Source organism: Eleutherodactylus coqui, chromosome 10 (assembly GCF_035609145.1).
Source record: "Eleutherodactylus coqui strain aEleCoq1 chromosome 10, aEleCoq1.hap1, whole genome shotgun sequence".
NCBI lineage: Eukaryota > Metazoa > Chordata > Amphibia > Anura > Eleutherodactylidae > Eleutherodactylus > Eleutherodactylus coqui.
Window position 1 is genome coordinate 6805744 of NC_089846.1, and position 16956 is coordinate 6822699.

At 46.8% G+C, this 16956-nt stretch overlaps 1 protein-coding gene across 1 annotated transcript; it reads left to right on the forward strand.

Annotated features, from left to right (window-relative positions):
* Positions 1–729: 729 nt before the first annotated feature.
* On the forward strand, positions 730–14020 carry LOC136579983 (histo-blood group ABO system transferase-like). Its single transcript, XM_066580119.1, has 3 exons — positions 730–782; positions 11294–11428; positions 12903–14020. The coding sequence occupies exons 1-3, from the start codon at positions 745–747 to the stop codon at positions 13588–13590; spliced, it is 861 nt and encodes a 286-aa protein (XP_066436216.1). The 5' UTR covers positions 730–744; the 3' UTR covers positions 13591–14020.
* Positions 14021–16956: the final 2936 nt, after the last annotated feature.

The window sequence follows — 16956 nt, forward strand, 5'->3', positions numbered from 1 at the left end:
CAACAGTGCAATAAGTAAGACCCTTGTTTCTTACACGTGTCTATTTCTATCTGCTGTCACAAGAAAAGTATAGTCCTCTGTTTTCTATTCCATTTGCCAAAAAATCAATCATGTTTTGTGCAAATTAATAGACAATGTCCGGACTTTAAAGTCCTACATAAAGGTCCAATATTTACCCACGGGGATGTCACTATAGAGTTTGGTGACACATTCACAATGTTAATCTTACATGTTGTGCCGCTCTCGGTTGCATTAAATTCTGATCTAACATACATCATTAGACGTTGCTGTTACGCACACTGTTGGAAAGACAGAATAATTTGCACAAGGAATAAAGTGAACGACCAAAGTGTGTAAAACAAGCGTTTGTTGGTTAGACAAACTTTGTGTTGAAGGCTTCAGCCATGGGCTGCTATTTCGTTTTGTGGTTATGTGTGAAAATGGTAAGAGACCAGAAGAAAGGCTAGCTGACTCCAGATTGATTTTTTTTTTTAACTTTGTCTTTATTGAACAGGTCATGACAAACACTTGGCATTACAGTGAATGTGTTGGGTATCTTCTCTTTACATGGGTGTGCTGCCATAGCCTGCCTTTTTTATATTATTTATGTTAAACATAACAAACAAAACATTAAAACAAGTAAATTACATACATTAATTCAAACTCTTGACCCATTATGACTACAGATGTTTTTTGGTCTACTGACCTGTACCTTGAAGATCTTCAAAATCGTGGAGTCCTCACATGGCTACGGCACGACCTAGATGTATCACCCTAGATGGGTATGTCCCCTGTTATCATTTGTTCCTGGAACCAACATGTGTAATAGAAGCAGTCTCTTAGTTTGTCTTTTACCCTTTGTGGTAGTAATTGAATAAAACTCCCCCAGGTTTCAAAGAAGGCTTGTGCCATCTTTTCCTTGAAAAGTGATGTCTCCGTCCAGTCCATCTGGAACAGGAACGCTAGTTTGTCCAGGAACAGCCTGAATGGAGGGCCCTGTTGGTTGTATCCATGTTTGTAGGATGGCTTTCAGACCTGCCGCTGCTATGAAGTGTAGTAATTTCCTAACTCCTCTTGAGCACCGATATGTTTCAGGGTCTAAGTACCCAAATATTGCCCATGTTGACTCTTGTGGGCAGAAATTCGTCAGGTGTGCTTTTGTATATTCGCTTATTCGTGTCCAGAAAGCCTGTATTACGGGGCATGTCCACAAGCTGTGATGCAGGTTTGCATGAGGTGCCTGACATTTGAAGCATTTTGAAGTAGCATAGATTCCTATATGGAATCCCCGACTTGGGGTTAGGTATGACCTGTGGGCAATTTGTAGCCTCATCTCCAGAAACCTTGCCGATGGTAGGTATCTGTGTGCTGAGGTCAGTGATTGCATTATCAGTGTTGGGGTGAAGTCTGGGTTATCCAAGGCCCATTTTCCGATCCCCAGGTCTATGTCATCTTGCTCTCTCATGTTTCTTATTGCCCTATACAGCTTGGAGATAATGCCCCGCGGCCTGTTTTTTTAGTTATCCATGTGTCTCCTGTCTGTGTCCAATCGAATTATCGGAGTTTTGGTATAAGTTCCATGATCTAGTGTCTAACTTGTAGGTATGAGAACAGCGGAATTTGGAGTTCAGGGTATTTTTGTTTCATTTCATCGTATGTCATTATACGTCGTTCCCTTATGTGTAGTAGTTTTTCTAGTGAATCTATTCCCTGGGCCTCCCATTCGGCAAAGATGTTGTGAGGGTTACCATTAGAGATGAGCGAGCGTACTCGTCCGAGCTTGATACTCGTTCGAGTATTAGCGCGTTCGAGATGCTCGTTACTCGAGGCGAGCACCACGCGGTGTTCGGGTTACTTTCACTTTCATCTCTGAGACGTTATCGCGCTTTTCTGGCCAATTGAAAGACAGGGAAGGCATTACAACTTCCCCCTGCGACGTTCAAGCCCTATACCACCCCCCTGCAGTGAGTGGCTGGCGAGATCAGGTGTCACCCGAGTATAAAAATCGGCCCCTCCCGCGGCTCGCCACAGATGTGTTCTGACAGAGATCAGGGACAGTGCTATCTTGTTGGAGCTGCTATAGGGAGAGCGTTAGGAGTATTTTAGGCTTCAAGAACCCCAACGGTCCTTCTTAGGGCCACATCTAACCGTGTGCAGTAGTGTGGAGGCTGCTTTTTGCAGTGTTGCACTTTTTTTTTTTTTTTTGTATATCGGCCGTGCAGAGCATTGCGCTCTGCAGTAATACTCCAGGGCCAGAAGCGCTTAGGCAGGGACAGAAGACATATTGATTGAATATAGGCAGTGGGCCTTTGCAAAAAAATTTGGGGAAAAAAATATATTTGGGCTGCCTGTGAGTGTCCTCAGTGTTCTGGGTCTGTGCTGGGTGTAGTAGTTCTCCAAATTCATACGCAGCCAGCTAAGTGTTACAGCAGGCTTGCGCAAAATTATTTCCTGGCGTTCCGTAAGCGAAGTCAGCCTCCAACCACAGGCCAATAAGCGGCACATTTAATTACAGCGTTCTGTTTCTGCACTACTGGTAATACACCATGCTGAGGGGTAGGGGTAGGCCTAGAGGACGTGGACACGGGCGAGGACGCGGAGGCCCAAGTCAGGGTGTGGGCACAGGCCGAGCCAGTGCGGTGGCCAGGGGTAGAGGCAGGACCAGACCGAATAATCCACCAACTGTTTCCCAAAGTGGCCCCTCGCGCCATGCCACCCTGCAGAGGTCAAGGTGCTCTACGGTGTGGCAGTTTTTCACAGAGACGCCTGACGACCGACGAACAGTGGTGTGCAACCTTTGTCGCGCCAAGATCAGCTGGGGAGGCACCACCACCAGCATGCGCAGGCATATGATGACCAAGCACCCCACAAGGTGGGACGAAGGCCGTTCACCGCCTCCGGTTTGCACCACAGCCTCTCCCCCTGTGCCCCAACCTGCCACTGAGATCCAACCCCCCTCTGAGGACACAGGCACTACCGTCTCCCGGCCTGCACCCACACCCTCACCTCCGCTGTCCTCGGCCCCATCCAGCAATGTCTCTCAGCGCAGTGTCCAGACGTCGCTAGCGCCACTGTTTGAGCACGAGCGCAAGTACGCCGCCACGCACCCGCACGCTCAAGCGTTAAACGTGCAGATTGCCAAATTGATCAGCCTGGAGATGCTGCCGTATAGGCTTGTGGAAACGGAGGCTTTCAAAAGCATGATGGCGGCGGCGGCCCCGCGCTACTCGGTTCTCAGTCGCCACTATTTTTCCCGATGTGCCGTCCCAGGCCTGCACGACCACGTCTCCCGCAACATTGTACGCGCCCTCACCAACGCGGTTACTGCCAAGGTCCACTTAACAACAGACACGTGGACAAGCACAGGCGGGCAGGGCCACTATATCTCCCTGACGGCACATTGGGTGAATTTAGTGCAGGCTGGGACAGAGTCAGAGCCTGGGACCGCTCACGTCCTACCCACCCCCAGAATTGCAGGCCCCAGCTCGGTGGTGGTATCTTCGGCGGTGTATGCTTCCTCCACTAAACCACCCTCCTCCTCCTCCTCCTCCTCCTACGCAACCTCTGTCTCGCAATCAAGATGTGTCAGCAGCAGCACGTCGCCAGCAGTCGGTGTCGCGCGGCGTGGCAGCACAGCGGTGGGCAAGCGTCAGCAGGCCGTGCTGAAACTACTCGGCTTAGGAGAGAAGAGTCAGACGGCCCACGAACTGCTGCAGGGTCTGACAGAGCAGACCGACCGCTGGCTTGCGCCGCTGAGCCTCCAACCGGGCATGGTCGTGTGTGACAACGGCCGTAACCTGGTGGCGGCTCTGCAGCTCGGCAGCCTCACGCACGTGCCATGCCTGGCCCATGTCTTTAATTTGGTGGTTCAGCGCTTTCTGAAAAGCTACCCACACTTGTCATACCTGCTCGGAAAGGTGCGCCAGCTCTGCGCACATTTCTGCAACTCCAAGACGGACGCTGCCACCCTGCGGACCCTGCAACATCGGTTTCATCTGCCAGTGCACCGATTGCTGTGCGACGTGCCCACACAGTGGAACTCTACGCTCCACATGTTGGCCAGACTCTATGAGCAGCGTAGAGCTATAGTGGAATACCAACTCCAACATGGGCGGCGTAGTGGGAGTCAGCCTCCTCAATTATTTACAGAAGAGTGGGCCTGGTTGGCAGACATCTGCCAGGTCCTTGGAAACTTTGAGGAGTCTACCCAGATGCTGAGCGGGGATGCTGCAATCATTAGCGTCACCATTCCTCTGCTATGCCTCTTGAGAAGTTCCCTGCTAAGCATAAAGGCAGACGCTTTGCAATCGGAAACGGAGCGGGGGAAGACAGTATGTCGCTGGATAGTCAGAGCACCCTCATGTCTATATCTCAGCACGTTGAGGAGGAGGAGGGGGAGGAGCATGAGGAGGATAAGGAGGAGGGGAAGAGACAGCTTGGCCCACTGCTGAGGGTACAGATGCTGCTTGCCTGTCATCCTTTCAGCGTGTATGGCCAGAGGAGGAGGAGGGGGAGGAGCATGAGGAGGAGGGGGAAGAGACAGCTTGGCCCACTGCTGAGGGTACAGATGCTGCTTGCCTGTCATCCTTTCAGCGTGTATGGCCAGAGGAGGAGGAGGAGGATCCTGAAAGTGATCTTCCGAGTGAGGACAGCCATGTGTTGTGTACAGGTACCCTGGCACACATGGCTGACTTCATGTTAGGATGCCTTTCTCGTGACCCTCGCGTTACACGCATTCTGGCCACTACGGATTACTGGGTGTACACACTGCTCGACCCACGGTATAAGGAGAGCCTTTCCACTCTCATTCCTGAAGAGGAAAGGGGTTCGAGAATGATGCTATACCACAGGGCGCTGGTGGACAAACTGATGGTAAACTTCCCATCCGACAGCGCTAGTGGCCGAAGGCGCATTTCCGCGGCCCAGGTAGCAGGGGAGGCGCAGAGATCAGGCAGCATGTACAGCGCAGGGGAACATTATCCAAGGCCTTTGCCAGCTTTATGGCTCCCCAGCAAGACTGTGTCACCGGTCCCCAGTCAAGGCTGAGTCGGCGGGAGCACTGTAAAAGGATGGTGAGGGAGTACGTAGCCGATCGCACGAACGTCCTCGGTGACGCCTCTGCCCCCTACAACTACTGGGTGTCGAAGATGGACACGTGGCCTGAGCTAGCACTGTATGCCCTGGAGGTGCTTGCTTGTCCTGCGGCTAGCGTCTTGTCAGAGACTGTGTTTAGTGTGGCTGGGGGAATCATCACGGACAAGCGTACCCGCCTGTCAACCGACAGTGCCGACAGGCTTACACTCATCAAGATGAACAAAGCCTGGATTTCCCCAGACTTCTCTTCTCCACCAGCGGACAGCAGCGATACCTAAACAATACGTAGGCTGCACCCGCGGATGGAAGCATCGTTCTCTATCACCATCCAAAACGGGGACCTTTTTGCTTCATCAATCTGTGTCTAATATTCCTCCTCCTCCTCCTGCTCCTCCTCCTGAAACCTCACATAATCACGCCGAACGGGCAATTTTTCTTAGGCCCACAAGGCTCAGTCATATAATTTTTCTAAACAATTTTTAGACGTTTCAATGCTCATTAAAGCGTTGAAACTTTCACCTGAACCAATTTTTATTTTTACTGGGCTGCCTCCAGGCCTAGTTACCAATTAAGCCACATTAACCAAAGCGATTAATGGGTTTCACCTGCCCTCTTGGTTGGGCATGGGCAATTTTTCTCAGGTACATTAGTACTGTTGGTACACCAATTTTTGTGGGCCCTCGCCTACAGTGTAATCCAATTAATTTTTAGCCCACCTGCATTACAGCTGACGTTACATCAGCTGTGATGGGCAATGCAATGGGATATATTTATGTACCGCCGGTGGGTTCCAGGGAGCCACCCATGCTGTGGGTCCACAGGGAGTTGTAACTGCATGTGTCCACTTCTAAAGAACCCCAGTCTGACTGGGGCATGCAGTGTGGGCCGAAGCCCACCTGCATTAAACATGACATTATTACCTCAGCTGTGATGGGCAATGCAATGGGATATATTTATGTACCGCCGGTGGCTTCCTGGCACCCACCCATGCTGTGGGTCCACAGGGAGTTGTAACTGCATGTGTCCACTTCTAAAGAACCCCAGTCTGACTGGGGCATGCAGTGTGGGCCGAAGCCCACCTGCATTAAACATGACATTATTACCTCAGCTGTGATGGGCAATGCAATGGGATACATTTATGTACAGCCGGTGGGTTCCAGGGAGCCACCCATGCTGTGGGTGTACACGGAATTCCCATTGCGGAGTTGTACCTGCCTGTGACTATTTATAAAAAACCGCGGTCTGACTGGGGCATGCAGAAACCTTGACAGAATGAATCGTGTGTGGCACATAGGTTCCCCATTGCTATGCCCACGTGTGCAGCTCCAGATGGAGGTGGCACAGGATTGGGTTTCTCATTGCTTATGTACAGCATTGTGGACTATCGCCCCGCCCCTTTTAAAGAGGGTCGCTGCCTAGCCGTGCCAACCCTCTGCAGTGTGTGCCTGTGGTTCCTCCTCATGGCAGACGCACATATATATAGACATGAGGGTGGCGTGGCATAAGGGCAGCTGAAGGCTGGGCAGGGACAGTTTGGTGTGCGCTGTGGACACTGTCGTGCGGGGGGGGGGGAGCTTGGGCAGCATGTAACCCAGGAGAAGTGGCAGCGGAGTGTCATGCAGGCAGTGATTGTGCTTTGTTGGAGGTAGTGTGGTGCTTAGCTAAGGTATGCATTGCTAATGAGGGCTTTTCAGAAGTAAAAGTTGTTGGGAGGGGGGGGCACTCTTGCCGCTATTGTGGCTTAATAGTGGGACCTGGGAACTTGAGATGCAGCCCAACATATAGCCCCTCGCCTGCCCTATCCGTTGCTGTGTCGTTCCCATCACTTTCTTGAATTGCCCAGATTTTCACAAGCGAAAACCTTAGCGGGCATCGGCGAAATACAAAAATGCTCGGGTCGCCCATTGACTTCAATGGGGTTCGTTATTCGAACCCTGGAGCATCGTGAAAAGTTCGTCTCGAGTAACGAGCACCCGAGCATTTTGGTGCTCGCTCATCTCTAGTTACCATCTTGAAAGTTGGGGTTATTTATTAGTGACAGGTGTAATGATACTTGTGGTGAGGCTTGACTGTCTTTACGTAGCTTGTTCCATGACTTCCAGGCCGTTAATATCAGGGGGTTCTTTTTGATTTTTCCTGAGAGTTCTGTATATGGGCTATGGAGTATATTCTGGAGTCTTATTGGGCCGGCCATTTCCTGCTCGAGAGATTTGTTTGTGAAATATGACTTGGAGTGAATCCAGTCATGTATGATTCGAGCCTGTGCTGCTAGGTTATAGTCTCGGATGTTGGGTAGGTTGATTCCTCTGTTTTCTCTCTGTTTGTTCAGTGTTTAGAATGCGATACGCGGTCTTCCTCCCCCCCCCCCCCCTTCCCAGATGAATTTCCTATATAGATGGTTTATTCTTTTTACGTCTTTTAGCTTTAGCAGTATGGGTAGTGAGTGTAATATATATAATAGGCGTGGGAATTCTATCATTTTTATTAGGCTCGCCCTCCCCAGAAAAGAGATCGTGAAGTTTTTCCACGTATTCAGGGTTGTCTCTAGCTTTTTAATGTGGGGTTCTATGTTCGTGTTATATAGTTTGGAAGGGTTTCTTGTTATTGGTATTCCCAGGTATTGTATGGCATGTTTTTCCCATTTGAATGGATATTTGGTCGCCCATGAGGGTTTGGCCGGTCCTCTGAGGAGTAGGGCTTCTGTTTTGTCTAGGTTTATAGTGTATCCCAAGAGTTTGCCAATTCTCTCGATCCTTTGTATTAAAGGTGTTAGTGTTTCCCTGGGGTTGTTTACCACCAAGAGCAGATCGTCTGCAAGTGCTTCTGTCTTTATTTTTATGTCTCCGCAGTTTGCTCCTATGAAGAGTGATGTCTGTGCTAAGTATCTAAGTAATGGGTCTATCGATAAATTAAATAATAGCGGAGAGAGCGGGCAGCCCTGTCTGGCCCCTCTAAATAAATCTATTCTGGGGGTATTGAGTCCATTTATTGTGAGGGTCGTGGTAGCGTTTGTGTGTGTTGTGTCTATGTAGTTCATAAATGTCTGTCCGAAGACCTGTCTTTCTAGCAGTATATTTAAGAATGGCCAGGCCATTTTGTCAAAAGCTTTTTCTGCGTCCAGACTCGGCAACATCGTCGTTTGGCTTTCAGGGTTTTGTGCTGCGACCATCGCCGCTATGGCGGCTCTGATGTTTTTTATGGCGCTTCGCCCTTGTGTAAAGCCTTTCTGTGTTGGGTCTAGTATGGACGGAAGAATTTGCTGAAGTCTGTCTGCTAGTATCTAGGATAGGAATTTGTAGTCGCAGTTCAGTAGCGCTATTGGCCTGTAGGACTTTGGGTCTGTTGTGTCCTTGTTTGGTTTGGGGAGCAGGATCGTTCTGGAGTTTCCATAGTCTTCTGTTTGTGTATATTGTGTTGTAGAGTTGAGTCAGTATTGGCACGATGTCTGTCGTTAATATTTTGTAATATTCTGTCAAGAATCCGTCGGGCCCGGTGTTTTTCCCCCCGGTGCCTTCGCTATTGCCTCCCCTACTTCTTCTTCCTGTATGTCGGCGTCTAGTAAGGATTTTTGTTCTTCACTTTAATTTTGGTAAGTTTACGGAGTCTAGGAAGTTGTTTATGTCTTGTATGTCTGTTGGCTCTGCTCTATATAGGTCTTCGAAATACTCTTGTAATATTTGGGCTATCTCGTACTGTCTCGTTGTGAGGTTGTCTCCATTGTTGTGTCTTAAAGTCAGTATCGGTTTATGCGGTTGTCTTTCTTTTGTCAGGTTGGCTAGCAGGCGTCCTGTCTTGTTTCCCCATCTGTAAAATTTGTTTTTTGTTAATTGGGTTTGCCAGTGCACCTGGGTATGCACAAACGTGTTTAGTAAGTGTTTTGCTGTGATGAAAGTTTGATACGAGTTATCGTTTCGTGAGTTCATATGTTCTTTTTCTGCTGTCAGAAGGGAGTGGTGTAGTGTATCGAATTCGGTTTGGAATTTTTTCCTTCTGTGAGATAAGTAACTTATGATGTGTCCTCTCATTACTGCCTTTGAGGCTTGCCAAAATAGGTTTATATTGTCTGTGTGCCCTATTGTCATCTACATAGTTGTTCCAGTTAATTTTTATGTATGTTCTAAAATCTTCTGACTCCCGTAGATATGAGGGGAAGCGCCATATTTTGGTTAGTCTTCGCGGTGCGATCAGTTGCAGTCTCATTGCTATTGGCGCATGATCACTAAGGGATATTGGATGTATTACCGATTGGTGGTGATATTGAAAGATGTTGTTTGAGATTAAAAAGAAATCTATGCGTGAGAATGAGTGATAGGTGTTGGAGCAGCATGTGTATTCCTTTATCGGTGGGGTTCAGGAGACGTCATGGGTCACATACGCGGAGTTGTTCTTTTAGTGTTGATAATGCGTGTGTGGTTGATAGTGTTTGGGTGGATGGCCCTGTTCTGTCCAATGCTTCATCTTGTGTACTATTGAAATCTCCTCCCATGATTATTCTGTCATTTAGATATGGTTGCAGCTGCTCTATTAATGTGGTGTAGAATGTTGATTGATTTGTGTTGGGGGCGTAGATGTTCACCAAGGCATACATTTGCTCGTCCGGGTTTATTCTTGTTATCAGATATCTGCCCTGCGGATCGGCTATGTTTTGTAGTATTGTGTGTGGCATATTTTTCCTGATCAGGGTGGCTACTCCTCGTGACGCCGATGTGTGTGAGGCCGTGTAGCATGCTTCTATCCATGGTGCTCTTAGTTCGCCCCTCCCCTCCTTTTTCCAGGGTGTTTCTTGTATAAACACTATGTCGGGTTTGTATCGTTTCAGATGCGTAAGTACTATTTTTCATTTAATTGGCATGTTTAGTCCATCTACATTCCAATATAGTGTTTGTATCGTGGTGGGTGTTTGATAGTCGGTTGTTTCTGTGTCTATAGGCATGCTGGTGTGTTTGTGTTGGTTATAATTACCGTTACTTTTGCCTCTTTATCGTTGTCACATCCCTCGGTCCCAGCGAGCCGCGGATGTGACTGAGTGCTGGTCGTGCCGTGCCTGCGGGGTGCTCCGATTTTCCTATTGGTCCTTTTTCTAGAGGTCAAATGGGTCCAAAAAAAAAACATCATGGGAAACATGTGAAACTTGATAATAAACATATAAGCATTTAACATTAAATTCGCCAGCATGTAACCCAGGAGAAGAGGCAGTGGTGTAACCCGCAGGCAGTGATTGTCCTTGGCTGCAGGTAGTGTGGTGCTTAGCTAAGATGTGATGTGCCAGCGCGTGTGCCTTGCTAATGATGGTTTGTCCCAAGTAAATTGTTAGGGGGGTGACCGCCAGACTCTTGCCCCCATTTTGGCTTAATAGTGGGTCCTGGGAGCCTCAGATGCTGCCAGGCATGCTGCCCCTGCCCTTCCCTATCCATTTCTGTGGTGTTTCCACCACTGATGTTTTCTGGTGTTTTACAAGTCCTCACCTATGCTAAAGTCCCCCATTGACTTCAATGGGGTTCGTTACCCGAAACGAGCTTTCGAGCATTACGAAATGTTCGACTTGAGCAATAAGCACCCGAGCATTTTGGTGCCCGTTCATCTCTAGCTAGGACCTTCACACAACCAATAATCTTTATAAAAAGATTTTTTTCCCTAATTTAAATGTCTAGGGGCCCAGCTTCTAGGTAATGATTTTCCTTAGACTTCATCAGTAAGTAAATGGTCACACAATTGGGTTTCCTCATACTAATTCTACTCCTTCTGCTGGGGCAGCTGCTAGTTACCTGGTTCGGTCCAAAAGCCAGGCTGGTTGGTTAGCCCAGTGGGTCCACATTCCTAAATCCGTAACAGCCCAACAGTCTCTTAATCACGGGTGGGGGGTGCCAATTTTTTTGGGTGCCATCTAAGCTAAGGCTGGCCATGCTGATAAATAATCATATTAACTATATAGTCCTCTTCATTGTGAGTGCATGCTAGACCACTGTATATACACAATGGTTTTAAAGACAACGGGGAGACGGCGAGTATAAGAATGACAGCACCAGACTCAGCATTGCAGCTCCTATAAGAACCATAATTTGTCAGCTCTTATGAGCCACAGAAAATCAGTCTCTTTAAGAAAGCTGCATCCATCAGTAACAACTTGCTGACAGTTTCCACATTTGCCCTTTTTGTATGAATAAGCCACAAAATGCCCACTTACTTTTCTTTTTCCTAGGAGAACTGATGTCCTGCTGGTGACGCCTTGGCTCGCACCAATTGTGTGGGATGGCAGCTTCAATATCGACATATTGAATGCACAATTTCACCAGAGACACGTTCGCATCGGCCTCACTGTGTTTGCTATCAAAAAGTAAGTAAAAAAATTACATAGCACCAGGCTCAAACTGTCCCAGCGGGGAGCCGGTGAGTCTCCTGGTTGGCTCTGGGATGCTCTTGAATGTTGTAGTTTTGCAGGATTTTGTGCAGTAAAACTACAATTAGTAAAGTTGCTTCAGGACCTTTTGTGACATCATAGTCACATGACAGGAGGTCCTAGACAGCAGAACAGGGGAGGAGGAGAAAGAGACCAGGCTGCTGTGAACTGCACAGTGAAACTTCTCTGATAGATGCTAATGAGAGGGGTCTTGTTCTGGAGTTATAGATATGCAATGAACTTTGCTCAGGTACTATATATGTAACAAGCTTGGTTCTAGTGCCGTAGATATGTAATGAGATTGATTCTAGTACATAAAGTAGTTATACTCATCTTATACAATTCTGGTTGAGATGGGAATATACAACTGAATGCAGTGGCCAGCTTGGTTGTTTCCGTACCTCTGGCCACCACATATAGACAGGTATTCCCATCTTAGTTAGAATTGTCTGAGATGAGGATAACCCTACTGGTGGGCCCTAGGCACCCCAGTACACTATTGCATAGCACATTGTTACACAGCAAAAAGCTAAGTGAGACCCCACATCCTGGAGTTGACTCATGGCACTATATGCCACTCAGAGAAGCTCAATTGCCAGCTTTGCTGTATGACAGGGACATATTCTGCAGAGCTACCTCATTATTATTAGAGGGTGGAGGCAAAAATCGTAATAGTTGCCTCAGTAGCAATAGTGTCCCCCTCAGTGGTCCCATTATTATATAGTGACCCCCCATAGTGGCCCCAGTAGTAAGTGTCCCCGTTTGTGGTCAAAGGTATTAATAGTGCGCCTGTTAGTGACCCAATAGTAATAATGCCCCCCATAGGGTCCTCAGTAGTAATAGTTCCCCTCCATATTTTCTCCCTTAGTATTGTTGCCCTTAGTCAACCTCTAGCCGACAGCTACGTGATTCCATCTGCACGGTTTACAGGACAGGGTTTTCATGCAAGAACACAGATGCTGGGTGAAGAAGTCAAGGGTTACAGACTGATTACAGCAGCAGCCATTGGACTGTAGATACAAATGGAGTGAATGAACTGTTTCATGGTGTTGGATTGCTACCTGGTCAGTTGGCAGCTGACAATTGTTTTTACTAGTCATATTAATATGGCCGGTAAAAAATAAATACCAGCACCGAACGTTCGACTTAACTACTTGCTGGGTCAGTGACCTACAAGAGGAATGGTAACCCTAACTCTGCCCCTCTGAGGTCCTGCAGACGTCTGCCTTAGGTGACAGGCTCAGGTTGCCTCATGATATGGGCACCTCTGCATTAGATTAATGGTGGCTGGACCAGCTGCCCATCTAATGTATATGAGAGCCTTCCTGACTTATCCCTGATAGGTGACACTGGTTAATTGTGAAAAAAGTTTCTTCTCAAAAGTACTGACTGTCATCCTTCATTATTTCAGGTACACAGTCTTTATGAAGCCACTTCTCGAAACTGCTGAAAAGTTCTTTATGGTGGGACATAAGGTCAACTACTACGTGTTCACAGACCGCGTCAAGGAAATGCCGAATATCACCCTTGCAGATGGTAGACAACTGGTGGTCTTAGAGGTCCCCAGCTACAAAAGATGGCAGGATGTGTCTATGAGACGCATGGAGATGATCCGAGATCATTCCCGGAAAAGATTTATAAATGAAGTAGACTACTTGGTGTGCGTTGATGCGGACATGAAGTTCATGGATGAGGTCGGGGTGGAGATCCTTAGTGATGTTTTTGGTACTTTACATCGTGCTTTCTGGGGAGCTTCCCGTACACAATTCCCAAATGAGCGCAGGAAAGCGTCTGCCGCCTACATTCCACCTGATGAGGGAGACTTTTATTACTCGGGGTCAATTTTTGGTGGCACTGTAGAAGGGGTTTACAAGTTGACAAATTTTTGCCACCATGAGATGTTGACTGATAAGGAGAACAATATTGAGGCCATCTGGCATGACGAGAGCTACTTAAACAAATATTTCCTCTATCACAAGCCAACTAAAGTTTTGTCTGCTGAGTATCATTGGGAAGATTATCCGGGGGTTGGAACAATCATTAAGAAAAAAAGATTTGTTCTCATTCGAAAAAATGACACCGCCATTCGGAACAAATGAGCTTCGAACAACTATGCAAGTCTGAGAGAGAAGTGTCATAGCTGATGGGTATTTGGGATGTTCTCAGAAACTCTGAAACTAGAGCTTCTAAAAAATGCTGTTTCGGATGAAAAGGACGGTGATTTTTGGTTTTTCGTAATAATCTTTATTTATGTCCCCTGACTCCCATTTGTGTAACCCCTTAATGATCGCCCATACGTCTTTTGACAGCGGCCGTTAACGGCCTTTATTCTGCAGCACCGTCTTTTAATGGCGGCTGCAAGAAAAGTCTGGCCAGGTTTCCCAAACAAGGAAAGCTCAGCTTTCGGACTGAAGAAACCACAGATCCTCAATGTTTAACGTTTAGCGGCAACAAAGGAGAAAAGCCGGCTACTTGATAACACTTGTATTCTTCTTGTATTACAAAAGCTGAATAAAATGATAAATGGTCGATACGTTGTGACACTGTTTGCACGCTACGCGTTTAACCTTATACACTATGAGAGGAGCCATACTTTCTATCCTCCATTTTGTCTTGTAATCCGCTCTTCTCCATTTCTCTGTCTCTCCTTAGCACATATGCAAGTATTATGAGAGCAGTCTCAGTAGTGCAGGGCCGTTTTCCAAGACCATTTACAGAGGTCTCATGAGAAACCGTTTCAGTCGGCCTGAGAGAAGTCCTGTCTTCAGAGGGGCGTCACTGCACTTGCTGAGATTCTATTAACCAATGAATGAATTCTAATTAGAGATGAGCGAGTATACTCGCTAAAGGCAATTGCTCGAGCGAGCATTGCCTTTAGCGAGTATCTCCCCCGCTTGAGACAGAAGGTTCGGGTGCCGGCGCAGGGGAGCGGTGAGTAGCGGCAGTCAGCTGGAGGGAGTGGGGGAGAGAGAGGGAGAGAGAGATCTGTCCGCTGCCGGCACCCGAACCTTCAGTCTCGAGCGGGGGAGATACTCGCTAAAGGCAATGCTCACTTGAGCAATTGCCTTTAGCGAGTATACTCGCTCATCTTTAATTCTAATAAATTAGGCATTTTCACAAGTGAGGCGTCTTCTAGCCTCCTTTCAAATGTCTTTGTATAAATACTTCTGCTGATCAACTAACAAATCAGACAACTTCCTGTCACGTTCAATGCTGTGTGGGGTTTGTAAACTTCCTCGAGCATTAACTCTTTGAATTTGGCCGCTTGAAAACATATTACCTAGTGAATATTGTGCTAAGAACATGCTTAGGTATGTGCGACCATGGCATGTAAAAAGCTGACGGAAGAAGAGGGCTCCCTTTGTCACACATGGTTAATAATGTGTATATATAAAACGTGTAAAATTATGTTTACACTACTGTAAATGGTTAATAAGGGGTTAATGTTTAGTGCTGCTACCACCTAACACTGTATGAGTATGCAAAATTCACCCTAACCTGCTGCAATACTTGTCAGTCATCCCTGGCTACCCTGGGATTGGGAAGAGAGTTTTCCCTTAGTTCAGAATTGGTTAGTGGGGAGAGTATAAAAGACAGAGAGTGGGCGGAGTTAGCCAGTCTAGTCCTGGAGTTCATAGAGAGAAAACAGCCAGCGATAGAGACCGGGGAGTTACATGGAGAACATTGACAAAGTCTTCTAAAGCGGGTCTAGTACAGGCCTGGAGAGAGTCTAGTCCAGGAGAACCTGAGATAGAGACTGGGGAGAAACAAGGCGAACATCTAGCATAGCCAATGCGGTGAGAGGAAACATCTAAAGTGTGACTACAAAACCAAGTTTTTTCTGGAGAGACAGAGTTTATGGAGAAAAGAGAAAGAGAGCGTTAACAGAGAAGAGCGAGAGCAGAAGAGGAAAAGGAATAAGAGAGAGGAGCAATTCACCAGGTAACCCTTTCCAATTCCCGTCACTAAGTCCATAGTGAAAGTTATACATAAAGGTCCAATATTTACCCACGGGGATGTCACTATAGAGTTTGGTGACACATTCACAATGTTAAATTTACATGTTGTGCCGCTCTCGGTTGCATTACATTCTGATCTAACATATATCATTAGACGTTGATGTTATGCACACTGTTGGGAAGACAGAATAATTTGCACAAGGAATAAAGTGAACGACCAAAGTGTGTAAAACAAGCGTTTGTTGGTTAGACAAACTTTGTGTTGAAGGCTTCAGCCATGGGCTGCTATTTTGTTTTGCGGTTATGTGTGAAAATGGTAAGAGACCAGAAGAAAGGCTAGCTGACTGCCAGATTGATTTAACTGGAATCTGGGATTCCAAACTAACAGGTTAAGGTCTTATCCAGAATGTCTCTTAGTTGTTGTTCCGGGCATGACCATGCCGCCCATCTAGGATGAGCCATCAAGACAGTAACTGTTCTGGGAACATAGGAATGACTGCAATAGAGGTCATGGGTCTGGAAAAGAGGCACTCAGGGAGTTCCAAAAAGTATTTTAAAAAGTGGGTGTGCCTAAAACTGGTTGTCTCGATGTTAATATATAGAAAAAGTTTAAAAGTGAGTGTGGAGGCTGGATAAGTGATCATGGATTCACAAGGAAGGGCTTTGTATAGAATTTAATGACTGTACCTCTAAAGAAGCTCTAGTAATGAAAGATCTCATAGACCTAGAGAAGGAAGGCATGAGTGAATTAATTACTACGGGCAACATCAACAAGATCGATTTCCATGTCCCTAACCCGGGATTTTACCCTTTGAGTGCCAGAACGAAGTATATGGATGAATTCCAATGGGTTATGGAGAAAGAATTAATTAAAATAAAGGAGACTAACGAAATAAAAAGAAAAAAGTAAAAGAAAGAATAGGCTTAAAAAATCTTATGGAAAATAAAAATGTGGTTATACGCAAGTCAGATAAGGGAGGCAATGTGGTGTTATTAGATCCTGACCTGTATGCAGCACTTGTTAAAAAAATCCTTTATAATACAGAAAGCTATAGACTAATTTATGTAAATTCATTACAAGATTGCCTAAAGGAACTTGACAAATTGCTGCTTATCGGTATAGAATTGGGTGTATTGGATGGCAAGGAGATTTTATATTTGCTTCCTGCAAGTCCATCCATGGCTATATTTCATGGTCTCCCTAAAATTCACAAGGGGCTGTTTCCACCCCGTTGCGACCAATACCGTGTTTCCCCAAAAATAGGGCACCCCCTGAAAATAAGGCACCCCTGAAATTGGCAGAAGTCCCAAATATAAGGCACCCCCCCGAGAGTAAAGCATAGTAAAGTGTGCAGGCAAGACAAGAGGCCTGTCCCCTGCTGCCATCCCCGTTGTCTCCTACCTCCAGATGTATAGGTAGATCTGCAGACAGTCTGCTGTTATCCTGTCCCTGCTGTGCTGTACGATTGTGCTGTTGTGAGCTCCCCTTGCTGGCTGGAAAAGTCC